The sequence below is a fragment of the Schistocerca americana genome, chromosome 1 (genome assembly GCF_021461395.2).
Source record: "Schistocerca americana isolate TAMUIC-IGC-003095 chromosome 1, iqSchAmer2.1, whole genome shotgun sequence".
NCBI lineage: Eukaryota > Metazoa > Arthropoda > Insecta > Orthoptera > Acrididae > Schistocerca > Schistocerca americana.
The window spans coordinates 605,733,257-605,753,482 of NC_060119.1; the positions used below are offsets into that span (position 1 = coordinate 605,733,257).

The window sequence follows — 20,226 nt, forward strand, 5'->3', positions numbered from 1 at the left end:
AATGTCACATATTTTGATGCTTTGCCAGTATTGATACCAATAACTGCAAAAATCATTGAAATGCTCAGTTCCCAGGATGAATGAACTTTCTGTATACAGAATTAAGATTGTATGGAACCTTCGGTGGTGAGCTCTACTTGCACTTACATGGATTTTTTTAAAACATTTATTTGACTTGAAACTTCCTAGCAGATTAAAACTGGGTCATGGATGGAGACTCAAACTTTCAACCTTTGCCTTATGGCTAAGCCATGTTTCTGTAATATCCTTTCTTACAGACGTGCTAGTTCTGCAAGTTTTGCAGGACAACTTCTGTGAAGTTTGGAAGGTAACAGATGAGGTACTGGCGGAAGTAAAGCTTTGAGGTCAGGTTGTGGGTCATACCTGCATAGCTCAGTTGGCAGACAACTTGCCTGTGAAAGACAAAGGTCTTGAGTTTGAGTGTCAGTCCAACACAAGTTTTTAATCAGCAAGGAACTTTGATACCACTGCACACTTTGCTACAGAATGAAGATTTCATTCTGGATATATTTCACATGTCTCTGTATGCATTGGGTCACTGCCGTGTATGAGAACATCCTACACCCAATGATTCAATGCAGATTAGTGCCCATGAAGGAAAAAAAAAAAAAAAATTAATTCCCTAAGCAAACCATTGGCTATTGGGAGATGTCCTTTGGCCTCACCCAAGCAACATGAGAAGTGGCCAAAGACTGCAATTCAGGACTGGGACTATTAAATAAGCTGGTACAAATTAAGCTGCAAATAGTGCAAGTTCCAAACTTAAGGATTGGAACACTGAGGAGGAGCACGTGGAATTGGCTGACACCCTCAAATGCTGCCACAGTATGTAGTACATATGATGTGATCAGATTAGATGGGAATATCAGAAATGCAAGGATAATGGAGAAGATTACAAACTAATGTGCTGTGGTGCATCATTCAACAACTGCATCACAGTAGTTGTGGGAGAAACTTGTTAACAGTCTCTTAGTACTTTGTGGGGAGCTAAGGTACACATAAGAAGTATGCAAGGTGGTCGCCTGTGCCTTGGACATTGAATCTCAGATGAATTTCATTCTTGTACAGAAACATGATTTTTCCCTTTCTGACAGGCACTGAGGTTACTCCATCTGGGAAAGTCACCCAACAGCACAAACCATTTATAACCGTCCTGAAGAGAAGAGGAAGCAAGCAGTAAAAAAGTATTTGGTTCCAAAGAAAACCAAATGGTGGAAAATAAGAGACCAGGAAGAAGCATTGTACAGTAGAATCGTACTTCCTCATTTCAATAACACATAAAGTGTATCTACCTGGCCAACATTTCAAGAGTGTATTAATATCACAATCATAGGAGGTCAGCATCATGAACCTGGTGCCCTGATACATTGAGAAACAAATATGATTACAGACAGGACATGTGTAGAAATAAATAGTAGTACTCACAGAACAAAAATGCAGTTTGTTTTTCAACCATAAATGTGAAACTGGTCTACCAGGAAGTGACAGAAGATTCCATAAACATGTCAGAAGACAGTGTAAGAGAAGATAGCTTGGAAAAAATGGAAAACCTGTAAAAAAGATTGATAATGTTTAGTCATCAAAACAGAAGCTGTGAGGGCTGTGATGAACAGATTAGTTGAGAACCACACTGATGAATCAAACATTATGACCACTGTCTACCACAATATTGAATGTCATCTGGTGGTGATGCAGGCATGTGACATGGTAAGGAAAAAGTGTCAGTGGAGCAGAGGCAAATAGGGATTCATTGTAGTTACATATGGCCTGCAAATGAGGAAATCCACTGATACAAGCAGCTGTGACAAAAGGCAGATGTTTATGTCCTATCACCTATGAATGAGCATCTGGGAAATGACAAAGCTGGTAGGCTGTTTGTGTGCTACTGTCATGAGCTTCTGTGGAAAGTGGTTGAAGGATGATTAAACTATGAGTAGGCAACACAGTATTAGACGTCCATGCCTCATCACAGAACATGGAAGTTGGATGCTAGCCCATTCTGTAAAGTGGGATAGGAGGCATTCTGTGGCAAATCTGATGACAAATACAATGCTGATGCAGGAACAAGTATTTCACAGCACACCTTTTAGTTGACATTGTCGAACATGCAGCTTAGGAGCAAACAATCATGATGCTTTTCCATGTTAACCTTACAGCATCAATTTCAACAGCAGTGGGCATGGAATTATTGAGACTGGGCCATATATCACTTGAAATTTTTTGCCACGCCAGATGAATCATTTATTGTGAGACCAGATTGATGGCCATGTACGGATCCACTGTCATCCAGGTGAGTTTATGTTCAAAACGTGAACTATGCTTTGGACATGGAACAGTGGTGACAGTATTACACTATGGAGTATTTTGCCTGGCCTTCTCTGGGATACATCATAATAATCAAAGGCAGCATGACAGCTGTTGACTATGTGAAGATTACGTCAGTTCACCTGTCTGTCTTTGTGCTTGAAGTTTTCACCAACAGCTATGGCATCTTCCAGCAGGATAACTGTACTTATTGTAAGGTTGAAATTGTGCTGCAGTGGTTTGAGGAGCATGATTGTAAACTCATATCAATGTCATGGCTACCAAATTTGCCAGATCTGAACATCTAGGATGTATTTGGACACCAGCTCTGTGCCCATGAATGTCATCTCAAAATTTCCAGGAATTGTGTGACCTGTACATAGACATCTGCTGCCACATACTTCTGGGAATCTACCAAGGACTTATGGAATCCCTGCACATGGAACTACTGCTGTATAGCATCAAAAAGATGGGCCAACACACTGTTAAGCACATAGTCATGTCTTGTCTCACTAGTGTATGTGATTCACTGGAAAACCCAGATGTTGCAGGACAATGTATTGATTGGATAGAGGCTGGGTCTCGTGAAAATGATGAATTTCTGTCATGAAGTGGTATCCTAGTTAAAGAGATATCCTGGCTGACTCGATTTGTCAGTACCTTAACAGATGTTAAGTAACTACCAGATGACTGGTTAGCAAGTGTAATCATCCTTATCATGAGGATTAAAGATAACCCAGTTGAATGTATAATCTAGTTGAGTGTACCAACTGTTGTGTTGAGTTGAATTGTTCCTGTTATATGCACAATATTTTGACAACCAACATAGTCCTCTTCTTCAGGTGCTAGCGCATGCACACACACACCCACGCGCGCACGCACGCATGCACACACACACACACACACACACACACACACACACACACACACACACACACACACACACACACACACAAAAGCAGAAAACTTGTAGCTTTTGTAGTAAATCCTTTGTTGAGGTAGAGCACGCGCACACACACACATACACATACCTTTGCCCCTGCCTAGTGCTGGCTGGACGCACAATTCAATTATGTAGTGCCATCTGGAAACAACCAAATGCATCTAGCTGGCACTACATAGGAACGCTAGTGTGCGCGCATGACGCATATCTGTGCGCACATGCATGTGTGTGGCGTAGCTTGAGAAAGGATTTACTCCAAAACCTAGCAAGTTTATTGCCTTTGTGCATATGCCTGTTGATGACTCAATGCTTCTGATTTTTTCTGAATGCTTTGCTGTACTCCTAGAGTTATGTTGTGTGTACTTACTGCCAAGACTACAACGAGACTGTACACTGCTGTTGGTCTTGTCCCAATATTTATAGCCTAATTTGACTCTGGTGCTCACTATACCCTTTCATGCTCTTTTTTTTATCATGTTCTGTATTGATTTTCCGGTGCTCACTATACCCTTTCATGCTCTTTTTTTTTTTATCACGTTCTGTATTGATTTTCCAAGAAATGTACTTTCTCTCAGCCTTTACCAACCCTGGTGGGTTTGATAGCTGGTGAGATCTGAATTAATTGGATGCCAGATACTAACCTTCTTAAGGGGGGTAGGACGTCAAACAGGCTGACATGGAGCAAGAGAGGCACCACAGGACATTTTAATTTCCACTGTCTATACTTTTACAAGTAAATTCATAAAACTTTGTCAGCATAACCAGGAAGGTTTCAGGATTCACACTCGTAGCAGCGGAAATTCAAAAACATAACAAAATAATTTTTTTTACATGTGAAATTTCATCATTTTTTTCACTTACTGTTGGCTGCATTTGTTGCTATAGGTACACTTATGTTCATAAGTAAGAGAGACTGTCTGATGAATTTTGCACAGCATACAAACCATACTTACAGGTGTCTGAAATCTAGAATCTATTTAATTTATGAAAAAATGAATGAGTTGTTACATTTTAAACTTGATGTTTAGAAAAAAATCAAATTTTGTAATTAATTATCTCAATTTTACCACAGTTTTTAATAGATTTGGAAAATTCTAGAGTTTCATACACTTGTAAGTATGGTTTGTATGCTGTGCAAAATTCAACAAGTAATCTCTCTTACCTGTGAAGAAAAATGTACCTATAGCAACAAATGCAGCCAACAGTAAGTGAAAAAATGATGAAATTTCATATCTAAAAAAAAATTATTTTGTTATGTTTTTGCACTTTCACTGCTATGAGTGTGAATTCCAAATCCTTCCTGGCCATGCTGACAAAGTTTTATGAATTTATTTGTAAAAGTATAGACAGTAGAAAATAAAATGTCCTGTGGTGCCACTCCTGCTACAAGTCGGCCCGTTTGACATCCTACCCCCCCCCCCCCCCCCCCCCCAATCCCTTAAATGGAAACTTTTGTTCCAGTTGATTAAGTTTTCCAACATCTTTATTTTGATAGACTCCTTAAATATGCTGTCCCAGAAGCTTGACATTTGCACCACTGTTCTGCTGGTCTTGGCGTATTTCATTTCTGGTTTATATTAGAGGCAGTGCTCATGTGCTGATGTTCCTTACATTTCTTCTTAACTATTCTAATAGGATGTAGGCATTAAGAGAACTGTATGCAAAGTACAAAATAGAACAATGGATTCTCCAGGTTGGAATGTCAACAATGTAGGAAAATACAATTTGCTGCTTACTGTATAGATGAGAGGTTAAGTAGCAGACAAGTACAATTAAAAGACACTTACTTATAAGCTTTCGGTCACAGCCTTGGACAGAAAAAGAAAGAGAAACACACACAATTCTGTCACACTATCAAGCACACACAACCGCCAACTCCATCACCTTGGACCGGAATGCGTCTGTCATGTGGCATGGAAGCAGCAATCTGAAGGGGACTGGGAGGAGGGAGAGGAAGCAGAAGGAATAGCAGTGTATGGTTGGGGGGTGAGAGGAATGCTGTTTGGCAGAGTGTGCAGGGCCTAGATTGCCAATTGGCACAGCATTAGGTGGTTGTGAGGCAGGGAGGTGAAGAAAAACAGAGCAAAAAAAGAGAGAAGTGGGAAAGATAGGCAGATGCATTGGCAGAGGGCGGCAAACAAAGAGGGTGAGAGACAAGAATGGGGAGGAGGTGATAGAACAGAAGGGGTAGAAACCGTTGGGTGGAAGGTGTGGGGACAGTAAGTTACCATGGGTTGAGGCCAGGATAATTACAGGAGTGGAGAATGTGTTGTAGGGATAACTCCTGTCTGCACAGTTTAGAACAGCTGGTGGTGGAGGGGAGGATCCAGATTGTTTGGGTAGTGAAGCAGCCATTGAAATCAAGCATGTTATGTCACACACATACACCGCACACAAGTCCATGTATTGATAGAAACGCATTTGTTTGAACTAGGTGGATCTTAATGCCTTTGCTTCGAGGTGTTCCACGTAGACTGATGTTAGAATGTACGTAAAAAGAACAGCAAAGCAATTACTGAACATTTCCATAGTTTGTTCCAAGGATTTAGAAAGTGAGATTCTTGTAAATAGGGAAAAAAAGTTCAACAATTGTTTTGCTGTACTTTTTAGGGAGATTCTCACATCAACTTATGTATGTTTTAAAAGAAGACACATTGTATGTTATCTGTTTGCAACAGGCACAGTATAGTCAAACCACAAGAAACAGTAATTTACTAAGGTTGTCAACAAATTTTTGTACCAGATGCATCTGAAGCAGCAGAAGCACCAGAAACATATGTTTAGTGCTGTATATCGGCAGCTGAAATGCACAGTATCACTTGTTTTTATTGGAATTGTGTGAACAATATATTTTGTGTAAGATAGCGACAAAATGCATCATGTAAAATATAATATACCTGTCTGGTGCTATTGTATGCTCTTGAGTTTCACGTGTGTAATATAATGTTCCTTGGTTGTTGTGTTCGATGTATTTGACCTGGAAGTGCAAATATAGTTACCGGCACTAGATGTCTTTTACTCATTATTACTTATTCAATTGTGTCAACTCTAATGGGTTATGGTCCCAGCGATGCATTTGGAATAAATGTATTCATAGTATAGTAGTGAGAAAGTATTGGAAAAGTTCCAAGTTGTACATTTGTATGAAGTACGAGTGATTTTGTACGTTAAGAAAGATCAAAGTTACCGTTAAAATGAGCGTGGCACAAATTCCACACATTGAAAGACTTATGGGTCGCGAAAACTATGCAACATGGTAATTTGCAGTAGAAGCGTATTTACGTTTGGACGACCTATGGAATGTGGTGGATGGGACAATGAAATCTACAGATCAGAATTATTCAAATAAGGATAGGAAAGCAAAATCAAAGTTGATATTACTGGTTGACTCAATGAATTATGTTCACATTGAAAAAGCTGCAACAGTGAAAGAAGTCTGGGACAAATTACAAAGTGCATTTGAGGATGGACATCTTAAAAGGAAAGTAGGATTATTACATGAATTAATTACCAATCAGCTGGACAAATGCAAGATCATAGACAAATACAGCAACAAAATAATAGCCATGTCGAACTGACTGAGAAACATTGGGTTTGAGATAGCTGACGAATGGATAGGGACACTACTATTGGCAGGAATGCCCGAAAGGTATGCACCTATGATTATGGGGCTGGAAAGCTCAGGTATACCAATCACGGGTGACAGTGTTAAAGTGAAAATCCTACAGGATGTAAAGAGCACTTCAAGCTCTCACATATTGGAGAAGGAAACTGCATCTGCTCTTTATTCAAAAAACAAAAGAAAGAAATCAGTGAGGTGCTATAGACGTCAGAAGAAGGGGCGTATTGTATCTCAGTGCAGAGAAAAAGTAAACCCAAGGTCAGACAAGCAGCAAAAGAGTGGTGGACAGCCCAGCGAGGGACCAATAATACAGGTAAAGCGCGGTCATGTTTTTATTCTTTTGGAGATGTGGGTAATTGTCAGCTGGAATGGATTTTAGACTCAGGTGCATCTGTGCATATTGTTAAAGACAAATCTCTTCTTCATGATGTTAAAGATAAGACTCATATGGGAATATCTACTGTTGATGGCAGCAAGCTCCAATGCCATTTGGCTGGGAAATTAGACCTACATGTAAATGTAAATGGTGAACCTGATATGGTTAGAGCACATGATGTTCATTATGTAAAAAATGTTGTGACTAACCTACTGTCTGTTGGGGAAATTGTCAAGAAGGGAAATACAGTCACTTTTGACATGCATGGAGGGAGAGTAATCAATGAAAGTGGTGAAGTTATAACTACAGCAAGTAACGAAAGCGGTATTTTTAAGTTGGATACCATTGACAGTAAACATAGAAATGTTAGTCATTCAGTATACTCAGTGGAAGGTTTTTATGGCACCATAGACTTGGACACCTAAATAGAAAGAGTATGTCTTTATTAAAGGATATGGTAAAGGGAATACAGAATTATAGTTTATCCAAGGACCCTTGTGAGATATGCATTAAAGGAAAACAAGTGAGGCTGCCTTTCAAGACTAGTAAAAGTAAATCTGCAATGGTCTTACAGATAATCCATAAAGAATGTAAATAAGTTATACACAACTGCAACCAGTCACTTTTTGGATAATAATGCTTTATTACACGAACCGGTTTTCGAACCTTTTCAGGTCCATCTTCAGATGGTTTCGGGAGGATCCGGAAAGTTACATCATTACTGGTAGTAGCATAATGCTGGGTTCTGGTTTGCGACAGTATAGGCGGCTTTTTTCGGATCTGTCTGCCTCCATTTTGATGTCCTGAACACTTTCACACAAACTATATTAGTTTATACTTTGACATGCGCTTTACAAGCGCATGCTGGATGCTGGTAAAGTGTCACTGTCAAAGTGTAAACTAATATAGTTTGTGTGAAAGTGTTCAGGACATCAAAATGGAGGCAGACAGATCCGAAAAAAGCCGCCTATACTGTCGCAAACCAGAACCCGGCATTATGCTACTACCAGTAATGATGTAACTTCCCGGATCCTCCCGAAACCATCTGAAGATGGACCTGAAAAGGTTCGAAAACCAGTTCATGTAATAAAGCATTATTATAAAAAAAGTGACTGGTTGCAGTTTTGTATAACTTATTTACATTCAATATACAGTCATGGTTCTAAAATATCTGTAATGGATAAGTATAATTCATAAAGATGTATGTGGCCCAATGGAGTGCAAATCCATAGGTGGGGGTTATTATTTTTTGACGTTTATTGATGATTATTCTCGATATATTCATGTTTATTTTCTTAGTTCCAAAGATCAAGTGAAAGGTACTTCTGAGAGATATTGTAATAGGGTCAGAAGGTTGATGGGAAAGAATATTAAGATCATCAGGCCTGATAATGGGAGAGAATGTATTAACCAGAAATTGAAGACATTTCTGGCAAAAATGGGAATCAGGCATCAAACTACCATAAGGTACAGCCCATCTCAAAATGGGGTTGCTGAGAGGGCTAATAGGACCATGGTCAAAAACGCAAGGAGCATAATAACTGATGCTGGACTATCAAAAGAGTTCTGGGCAGAGGTGGTATCAACGGCCATATATTTGAACAACAGAACACCTACAAAAGCATTAAGGAATGGAACCCCCTATGAGATATGGGTAGGAAGGAAACCTGATCTAAGCAATATAAGGGTTTTTGGGTGTGATGCAGCGGCGCACATACCAAAACAGCTCAGAGGAAAGTGGGACCCAAAAGCTAAAAAAAACACATTTTTGTAGGCTGTTGTGAGAATTAAAATGTCTGCCGATTAATGGATCCATTGAATAAAATGATAGTTACAAACAGAGATGTAGTATTCTTTGAAAATAGAAAGGACTCTGAAGGGCAAGACTACTAAGTTAACTGCCCCTAGTTCCAAGGGTGAAACCTTACATGAAGAAAGAGAAAATGAAGAACACGAAGAGGACAGCCAAAGCCAAAAGGAGACTATTTATGATGACAGTGAGATTGAGAGCGAAGAAAATGAAGAGAACAATATAAGGCATTCTTCTTGTGTACCAAAACGGAAAGAATATTCAGATTTTGAGATGTATGCAGCCCAGTCTTTTAATGATGACCCAGCAACAGCAGAAGAAGCAATGAGCAGACCAAACTCTCAAGAATGGAAAGAAATGATGGAGGGAGAGTTGGAATTTTTATCTCAGAATGAAACCTTTGAATGGGTAAATACGCCAGCAGATAAAGAACCATTACAGGCAAGATGGGTATTCACTTTGAAGAGCCCTGAAAATTCATCTGCAAGATATAAAGCATGACTTGTAATAAAAGGATATTCGCAAAAAGCAAGGGGTAGATTAGAAAGAAACTTTTTCACCTGTAGTCAAATATGCCTCATTGAGATATCTTTTAGCCTTGGCAGCAAAACGAAATTTAACAAGCCATCATATGGATGTAACAACAGCATATTTAAATGGGAAATTGGAGAAGGAGATATATGTCATTCCACCAAGAGAAGCCATGAAAACCAAATCAGAAAGGGAAAAGATTTGGTATTTGTGAAAAATTATTTATGGACTTAAACAGAGTGGACATTGCTGGAATCGGTGTGTGCCTAAAACTCAATTAAATATGAATATGAAGCAATCTAAGGCAGATCCCAGTGTATACTATAAAAGGGGAAGAGAAGGGATAATAATAATGGGAATGTGGATGGATGACTTCTTTATCCCGACTGAAAACGAAAGATAAATGAGAATTTTTAAGAACAGCTGCAAACCAAGTTTAAGGTGCATAATTTGGGAGAAGTTAAGCATTATTTTGGTATGCAGATCACTGAGGATGAAGAGGGATACGAATTGAGCATAAATCAATCACTAAATACAGAAAAAATCTTAAAGAAATTTGGCATGAGTGATTGTAAACCCATAGCTACTCCAGTGGAAGTAGGAGTGAAGCTAAATGTAAATGAGACAGATGTGGAATGTGATAAGAATGTTCCCTATTTAGAAAAAAATAGGGAGGGAGTCTGTTATACTTGTCTCAAATGTCATGACCTGACAATGCTTTTGCCATCAATGCAGTGAGCAGATATTGCAGAAACCCAAAGGAAAAGCACTGGAAAGCTGTGAAAAGGATATTTCGATATCTAAGGGGAACTTCAAGCCACAAATTAAGATACCATAGAGAAGGTAAAGCAAAACTGGAAGGCTACAGCTATGCAGATTGGGGGAGTGAATTGGGAGATAGGCACTCCACTACTTGCTGCTGCTTTAAATTAATGGTGGGCCACATTTCATGGTCTTGTCAAAAGCAAAAAACTGTTGCACTGAGTACCATAGAGGCCGACTATATGGTGCTATCTTATACCACACAGGAAGCATTGTGGCTAAGAACATTAATATGTTAAATAGAACCCAATTTAATCATCAAACCTATAACAATCTTCTGTGACAATAAAGAAGCCATTAATCTAGCGAAAACTGGTGTCACTAGTGCTAGGACAGAACATAATGATATAGGACACCATTTTATTTGGGACCACATTGAGCAACAGAACATCGCAGTGGACTACCTGCGCAGAGAAGACATGTTGACTGACCGTCTGACAAAACCTTTGGACAAAGAGAAGTTTGAAAAGATTGTGGGGCTATTTGGTTTATCTTGTGAAGGCAAACCATAAAATATGTACTCAAAGTGGGATGTTGGAATTGTGTGAACAATATATTTTGTGTGAGACAGCGGCAAAGTACAGCATGTGAAATATAATAGACCTCTCTGGTGCTATTGTACGCTCTGAGTTTCATGTGTGTAATATAATCTTCCTTGGTTGTTGTGTTCGATGTATTTTACCTGGAAGTGCAAATATAGTTACTGGCACTAAATGTCTTTTACTCACTATTACTTATTCAGCTGTGTCGACTCTAATAGTTTTTGCAGCCTGAGAAAGCCAGCATATGTAAATAAATGTTTTTCTAATTCTAATTATTCTGTCCATCAACTGTCAAATTTGGAAGTAAATACAGATAAGAATTTCAAGTGACATTTTTGCTTATTGATGAGATTATACTCCCCCCCCCCCCCCACCCCTCTTTCTCATTTGTGCGTACATGTGTACTGTTTTAATTTTGCGTATTTGTTAATTTTAGGTTGGATAGGTATTCTAGCTCAATGGTCTAGAGATCCAGATATTCAAATATCATCACCTGCAGTTAAGGCCCTTTACAATTTGGATGAAGAGTGTGAAGATGGCAGATTTCCTCGCAGCATATATGTTCTTCATCCTACTGTCCGTACCATGCATGTACCAAAAATTGATGTTGTATTTATCCATGGTCTCTGGGGAGGGTTGTTTGTTACATGGAGGCAGAGAGATACTGAACAGAAGAAACATGTTTTGAAAGGTAAGTTCCGTGTTTCAGCTGCCCTTGATTATTTCCATTAAATGTGATTATATAGCACTAAAATACATAACCTGAGGAACTCATGTTGGATTCTAAAACTAATGTAATTTATATCTAAAACTAATGCAATTTAAATGATTCCCTTAAGTAATACTACATTATCTTTGTAGTCCTGGGCAGTTTGAAATTTTAGAGTGGAATCTATTAAGCCTATAATTATTTCCATTGGCTATGCCACCATTTCAACCATATTTTTTTTCTGTTTTGCTACTTCTGTACAGCATATTGTATACTGAAACAGGAGTTTCTATGCTGATACTGGTACATCGTATACCATAAGTAGCTCTGTTTTGACATCTGTAGTGTATAAAATACTTGATGTTTTTGACGGATGGTACTTTTTTGGGCTAATTTCATCTCAGGAAGGTGCTGAATACTCAGGGTTTGGGTATCTTACAGTGAAATACACCTTGCACACAACCCGTATTACCTTTCCTATTCTGGATATAAATGCTACATGAACAGGTATATATATGTGGGGGGGGATCATGATTAATAATTGCTAGAGTAATTGGAAAAATTGATTGGAAAGAATAGTTGAAAGAAATTTGGAGGTAATTCATGAATCTGTACACAATACTATAACCAATATCAATATCAACAGACCTTCAATATCAATATATTCAAGGCCCGTATTCATAATTTGTGTTGCGTACTGCTTCACATTAATTCCATTGTGTGTAGCCTTGATTGTCACAATGTCGATGCAGAATCGCTCCCCCGTTGTTCACGTAAATTCTTCTTGTCTGCTCCGAACCTATTGATTCAGGATCTTGCCAGCGAGCGGAATGATGAACAGACAGGGACAGACGTTGTAAATGTGCAAATAAATTTTGCCTTTCTAATAACTTTTTATAACGCTTTTAATGTGTGGTTGAAATACTCATTTTTTATCAGTGCTGGTATGATGGATCCAAGCATATGTCCACACACTGCCACTTCTAGAAACAAACGGGTGAAGATACGGGAATAAATAAATTGAAGAGTTTCATACAGATGTATTAAAACATTATTCTTGTCACAAAACAACTCATTAATTTATCTTTTTTGGTGTTTGCAACCTATTCATTTTACATATAGCTTGTTGTTGTTGTTCTGGTCTTCAGTCCAGAGACTGGTTTGATGCAGCTCTCCATGCTACTCTATCTTGTGCAAGCTTCTTCATCTCCCAGTACCTACTGTAACCTACATCCATCTGTATCTGCTTAGTGTATACATCTCTTGGTTTCCCTCTACGATTTTTACCCTCCACACTGCCTTCCAATACTAAATTGGTGATCCCTTGATGTCTCAGAACATATCCTACCAACCGATCCCTTCTTCTAGTCAAGTTGTGCTACAAATCTCTCTTCTCCCCAATTCTATTCAATACCTCCTAATTAGTTATGTGATCTACCCATCTAATCTTTAACATTCTTCTGTAGCACCACATTTCGAAAGTTTCTATTCTCTTCTTGTCCAAACTGTTTATCATCCACGTTTCACTTCCATACATGGCTACGCTCCATACAAATACTTTCAGAAATGACTTCGTGACTCTTAAATCTATACTTGATGTTAACAAATTTCTCTTCTTCAGAAGCGCTTTCCTTGCCATTGCCAGTTTACATTTTATATCCTCTCTACTTCGACCACCATCAATTATTTTGTTCCCCAAATAGCAAAACTACTTTAAGTGTCTCATTTCCTAATCTAATTCCCTCAGTATCACCCAATTTAATTCGACTACATTCCATTATACTCATTTTTCTTTTGTTGATGTTCATCTTATATCCTCCTTTCAAGACACTGTCCATTCCGTTCAGCTGCTCTTCCAGGTCTTTTGCTGTCTCTGACAGAATTACAATATCATCGGCGAAACTCAAAGTTTTTATTTCTTCTCTGTGGATTTTAATTCCTACTCCTAATTTTTTTTATTTCCTTTACTGCTTGCTCAGTATACAGATTAAATAGCATCGGGGAGAGGCTACAACCCTGTCTCACTCCCTTCCCAACCACTGCTTCCCTTTCATGCTCCTCGACTCTTATAACTGCCATCTGGTTTCTATACAAATTGTAAATAGCCTTTTGCTCCCTGTATTTTACCCCTGCCACCTTTGAAATTTAAAGAGAGTATTCCAGTCTACATTGCCAAAGCTTTCTTTAAGTCTACAAATGCTAGAAATGTAGGTTTGCCTTTCCTTAATCTTTCTTTTAAGATAAGTCATAGGGTCAGTATTGCCTCACGTGTTCCAACATTTCTACGGAATCCAAACTGATCCTCCCCGAGGTCAGCTTCCACCAGTTTTTCCATTCGTCTGTAAAGAATTCGTGTCAGTACTTTGCAGCCATGACGTATTAAACTGGTAGTTCAGTAATTTTCATAACTGTCAACACCTGCTTTCTTTGGAATTGGAATTATTATAATCTTCTTGCAGTGTGATGGTATTTCACCTGTCTCATACATCTTGCTCACCAAGTGGTAGAGTTTTGTCAGGGCTGGCTCTCTCAAAGCTGTCAGTAGTTCTAATGAAATGTTGTCTACTCCCAGGACCTTGTTTCAATTTAGGTCTTTCAGTGCTCTGTCAAACTCTTTACGCAGTATCATATCTCACATTTCACCTTCATCTATATCCTCTTCCATTTCCATAATATTGTCCTCAAGTACATCGCCCTTGTATAGACCCTCTATATACTCCTTCTACCTTCTGCTTTCCCTTCTTTGCTTAGAACTGGGTTTCCATCTGAGCTCTTGATATTCATACAACTGATTCTCTTTTCTCCAAAGGTGTCTTTAATTTTCCTGTAGGCAGTATCTATCTTACCCCTGTCTATATGCCTCTACATCCTTACATTTGTCCTCTAGCCATCCCTGCTTAGCCATTTTGCACTTGCTGTTGATCTCATTTTTGAGACGTTTGTATTCCTTTCTGCCTGCTTCATTTACTGCATTTTTATATTTTCTCCTTTCATCAATTAAATTCAATATATGTTCTGTCACCCAAGGATTTCTACTGGCCCTCTTCTTTTTACCTACTTGTTCCTCTGCTGCCTTCACTGTTTCATCACTCAAAGCGATCCATTATTCTTCTACTGTATTTCTCTCCCCCATTCTTGTCAATTGTTCCCTGATGCTCTGCCTGTAACTCTCTACAACCTCTGGTTCTGTCAGTTTATCCAGATCCCATCTCCTTAGCTTGCTACCTGTTTGCAGTTTCTTCAGTTTTAATCTACAGTTCATAACCAATAGATTGTGGTCAGAGCCCACATCTGCCCCTGGAAATGCCTTACAATTTAAAACCTGGTTCCTAAATCTCTGTCTTGTTGTTGTTGTTGTGGTCTTCAGTCCTGAGACTGGTTTGATGCAGCTCTCCATGCTACTCTATCCTGCGCAAGCTTCTTCATCTCCCAGTACCTACTGCAACCTACATCCTTCTGAATCTGCTTAGTGTATTCATCTCTTGGTCTCCCTCTATGATTTTTACCCTCCACGCTGCCCTCCAATGCTAAATTTGTGATCCCTTGATGCCTCAAAACGTGTCCTACCAGCCGATCCCTTCTTCTAGTCAAGTTGTGCCACAAACTTCTCTTCTCCCCAATCCTATTCAATACCTCCTCATTAGTTACGTGATCTACCCACCTTATCTTCAGCATTCTTCTGTAGCACCACATTTCGAAAGCCTCTATTCTCTTCTTGCCCAAACTAGTTATCGTCCATGTTTCACTTCCATACATGGCTACACTCCTTACAAATAATTTCAGAAACGACTTCCTGACACTTAAATCTATACTCGATGTTAACAAATTTCTCTTCTTCAGAAACGATTTCCTTGCCATTGCCAGTCTACATTTTATATCCTCTCTACTTTGACCATCATCAGTTATTTTACTCCATAAATAGCAAAATTCCTTTACTGCTTTAAGTGTCTCATTTCCTAATCTAATTCCCTCAGCATCACCCGATTTAATTTGACTACATTCCATTACCCTTGTTTTGCTTTTGTTGATGTTCATCTTATATCCTCCTTTCAAGACACTGTCCATTCCATTCAACTGCTCTTCTGAGTCCTTTGCTGTCTCTGTCAGAATTACAATGTCATTGGCGAACCTCAAAGTTTTTACTTCTTCTCCATGAATTTTAATACCTACTCCGAATTTTTCTTTTGTTTCCTTTACTGCTTGCTCAATATACAGATTGAATAACATCGGGGACAGGCTACAACCCTGTCTCACTCCTTTCCCAACCACTGCTTCCCTTTCATGCCCCTCGACTCTTATAACTGCCATCTGGTTTCTGTACAAATTGTAAATAGCCTTTCGCTCCCTGTATTTTACCCCTGCCACCTTCAGAATTTGAAAGAGAGTATTCCAGTTAACATTTTCAAAAGCTTTCCCTAAGTCTACAAATGCTAGAAATGTAGGTTTGCCTTTTCTTAATCTTTCTTCTAAGATAAGTCGTAAGGCTAGTATTGCCTCACGTGTTCCAACATTTCTACGGAATCCAAACTGATCTTTCCTGAGGTCCGCTTCTACTAGTTTTTCCATTCGTCTGTAAAGAATTCGCGTTAGTATTTTGCAGCTGTGACTTATTAAACTGATAGTTCGGTAATTTTCACATCTGTCAACACCTGCTTTCTTTGGGATTGGAATTATTATATTCTTCTTGAAGTCTGAGGGTATTTCGCCTGTCTCATACATCTTGCTCACCAGATGGTAGAGTTTTGTCATGACTGGCTCTCCCAAGGCCATCAGTAGTTCTAATGGAATGTTGTCTATTCCCGGGGCCATCTCTGTCTTACCATTATATAATCTATCTGAAACCTTCCAGTATATCCAGGCCTCTTCCATGTATACAACCTTCTTTCATGATTCTTGAACCAAGTGTTAGCTATGATTCAGTTACGCTCTGTGCAAAATTCTACCAGGCGGCTTCCTCTTTCATTTCTTAGCCCCATTCCATATTCACCTACTACGTTACCTTCTCTTCCTTTTCCTACCATCGAATTCCAGTCACCCGTGACTTCTAATTTTCATCTCCCTTCACTATCTGAATAACTTCTTTTATCTCATCCTACATTTCATCAATCTCTTCTTCATCTGCAGCGCTAGTTGGCATATAAACTTGAACTACTGTGGTAGGCATGGGCTTTGTATCAATCTTGGCCACAATAATGCGTTCACTATGCTGTTTGTAGTAGCTATCCTGCACTCCTATTTTTTTTTATTCATTATTAAAGCTACTCCTGCATTACCCCTATTTGATTTTGTATTTATAACCCTGTATTCACCTGACAAAGTCTTGTTCCTCCTGCCACTGAACTTCACTAATTCCCATTATATCTAACTTTAACCTATCCATTTCCCTTTTTACATTTTCTGACCCACCTGCCAGATTAAGGGATCTGGCATTGCACACTTCGATTCGTAGAACGCCAGTTTTTTTCTCTTCTGATAACAGCGTCCTCCTGAGTAGTCCCCGCCCGGAGATCGAATGGGAGACTATTTTATCTCTGGAATATTTTATCCAAGAGGACGCCATCATCATTTAACCATACAGTAAAGCTGGATGCCCTCAGGAAAAATTACGGCTGTAGTTTCCTCTTGCTTTCAGCTGTTCACAGCACCAGCACACCAAGGCCGTTATGGTTAGTGTTACAAAGCCAGCTCAGTCAGTCATCCAAACTGTTGCCCCTGCAACTACTGAAAAGGCTGCTGCCCTCTTCAGTAACCACATGCTTGTCTGGCCTCTCAACAGATACCCCTTCATTGTGGTTGCACCTATGGTACAGCTATCTGTATCGCCGAGGCATCAAGCCTCCCTACCAATGGCAAGGTCCATGGTTCATTGGGGGGACATGTAGCTGACATATAAGAAAAGAATGAATGAAAACATGATATAATTCAATATACGTAACACTATTTTTCCAAATAGTAGTTAACTTTAATCTGATGCTGTAACGTCTAGGGTGGAATACAAGTGATGGAAGGAATAAAGAAGCACTAATTCTCTCTCTCTCTCTCTCACACACACACACACACACACACACACACACACACACACACACACACACACAGAGGTTCATTGTCCATCCTGGGCCTGACACTGCAGCCTGACAAATTACTTTTAAAAATTCAAGTATTTTAACTATGATACTGAGTTTGTTTCACATGCTGTACAAATATTCTGTGTGATCGGTTTGTTTCAGTGTTTTTGTGTACTGCTAGTCTCTATTGTATCATGTTAAAAATTAATCCATGAGTTATGATATGAACTTTAGTAATTGGCTGTTGAGAAACCACTTTACATTAACAGCTCTGTTATCATTGACAATAAGGGGATTTATGTAAATATTGTTAATGTTATTAGGTTAGTGTTATACCTGAGGATACGCTTACCATTCAGGACCATCCATTCTGATAGTCAGGAGGTAACAAATTAGGCCTATGATTATGACTGGATTTAATTTACTATCTGCCTCCTCACTCCTTTATAAAATAACCTGCCTAAAACATAATTCGGGCAGTTCATGGCAGGCTGCACAGATTCTGATGTGTTTGCATGAGTAAATAAAAAAAGTCTGTAACTACACACCGTTGATTGACAGCCTGAACCATCCCATTACAGTACCTCCATAAATTGTAATTGTTACTGCATTATCACCCTCCCCACCTGCATAGGAACCATGCTAGAGCAGATAATCAGCTATTGCATCATCTGGATTTTAGAGCTGAGAAATGTTATAATTATATTTCAGTGTAGATTTGTAAGGCATCATTCTATTTTTGTAATTATCAGTTATAATTTATCAGTACTAGAGGTGGCTATACATGAAGTATTGCTTCATAAGCACCATCTAGTTACAATATTTTTAATAAGAAGTAAGTTTTTCCGTGATTGAGTTATAGGAATGTTCCACTGTTCTCACAGCTGTTTCTTGTGTGAGTGTGTTGGGGCCTTTTATCAGTATAGTTGTCTCATTAGTAATCATGACAGCTTTTAAGAGTTCTCCAGTCTCTTTGGTAAACATTTATGTTGTTCCAGAAAAGGTGTAGTCCAAGTACGAAACATCATGTGACACCATATTCAATGTTTACCCACTCTGTATTTAGTTTTATTCATGTGGTATCATTTGTTAATATGGCTCTCTATTGTATGTTGTCAAGATATGACTCCATCAATTCAAGAAGGCTTCCTTTAATGCCATAAAGTTGCAGTACACTAGCAAAATTTTGTGATGAACGGAGCAGAAGGTTTTGATATGGTCACAAATATTCTGCATTTAAGCCATTACCTCAAAAATTCCTGATAAGATTGGAAGAATGGAAATGTGTTTATAATAAGTTAGAGGGCTTTTTCTTTTCTAAGTGGACATTACTAAGGATTTAAATCTTTCAGGAGATACACCTTGACTCATTGACTTATTGCAAAGATGGCAGTTCTAGGTGAGGGGTGTACTACCTTGTGTTGGACATTGCCAACCTCACAGCCAGAAGGGTGACTTAATGATTTTAGTGGTTCCTGTGGTGGTTGAGTTGACAACAGTGATACCTATTGGTGGAGTATGCATAGCCTGTCCATGTAAATCTAATGGGCCTGTTTCTGATTGTTTATTTTTTTCCCCTTTGTACTTCCAACTACTATTAGGAAGAATTAGTCGAGTTTTTAGGACAATGATTTGAATCCAACATAATTTTTCTTGCAGCCATAGTCATCAGAGAGTTAAATGTCTTTGTCTTATTGTGTTTAATTATTTTGTGATGAATGATGGTCTACATTTCCTTTGACTTGTCTTTAAAATTTTGTAATTTTTTTATGCATAGCCCATGGTTTTTAAGATTTGTACATGTTTTTTTAAAATTTCGATAATACATTGAAGAGTTTTACAGTATTATTTGTTATATACCTTTAAATCTTGATTAGAGATAGTACTCTGCATTGCATAAGATACTTTGATTCTAGATGTTAGCTATCCTTTCTCCTCATTTCCTCTGTATTGTCTCTCACTCATTGAAAAAGAAAACTGATTTCATAGTGCTGTAAGACTAGTGCTGCAAACTGCCGAGCATAGAGTGTGGCGTAGCAGTTAGTGTCACTGGCTGGTGCGCTGTGGATCACCAGTTTGAACCTGACCACCACGAATCATGTTATTAGTATTTACCACTTCTGGAAGGTTCTTAAAATATCTTATGTTTGCAATATTTGCATAGACTGGAATATTTATTTAAGTAGAGCACTCTCCATCCTGGAATTCAGTTCTGTTCTGACTGTATGTACATTGGTGTCTGTAATAACCTGCTTTCAGTGCTAAGTGTGGTACTTTATCGACGACTAAGTGTGGTACATCATTGATAACCCTACCACCAGATTTGGACTTAATTGTGGATTATAATGTGACATTATTTGGTGAAAATGCAAGGTGCTTCAAACCAGCTACATCATTGTGACTCCAGTTGTCAGTAAAGACAGGAACCAGACTACAACCAGTACATCATGCCCATAGTACTTATATTCTTGAGACCAATTG

The 20,226-nt window shown here is 38.7% G+C and overlaps 1 protein-coding gene across 7 annotated transcripts in view; it reads left to right on the forward strand.

Moving 5' to 3' along the window:
• The window catches only part of LOC124607094 (protein SERAC1), a 276,482-nt gene that overhangs the window by 201,473 nt on the left and 54,783 nt on the right, over nt 1-20,226 (forward strand). For all 7 annotated transcript variants that reach the window (XM_047139315.1, XM_047139324.1, XM_047139331.1 and 4 more), the window contains one exon: nt 11,408-11,662. In XM_047139315.1, coding sequence (XP_046995271.1) covers nt 11,408-11,662 — 255 coding nt within the window. The remainder of the gene's footprint in view (nt 1-11,407; nt 11,663-20,226) is intronic.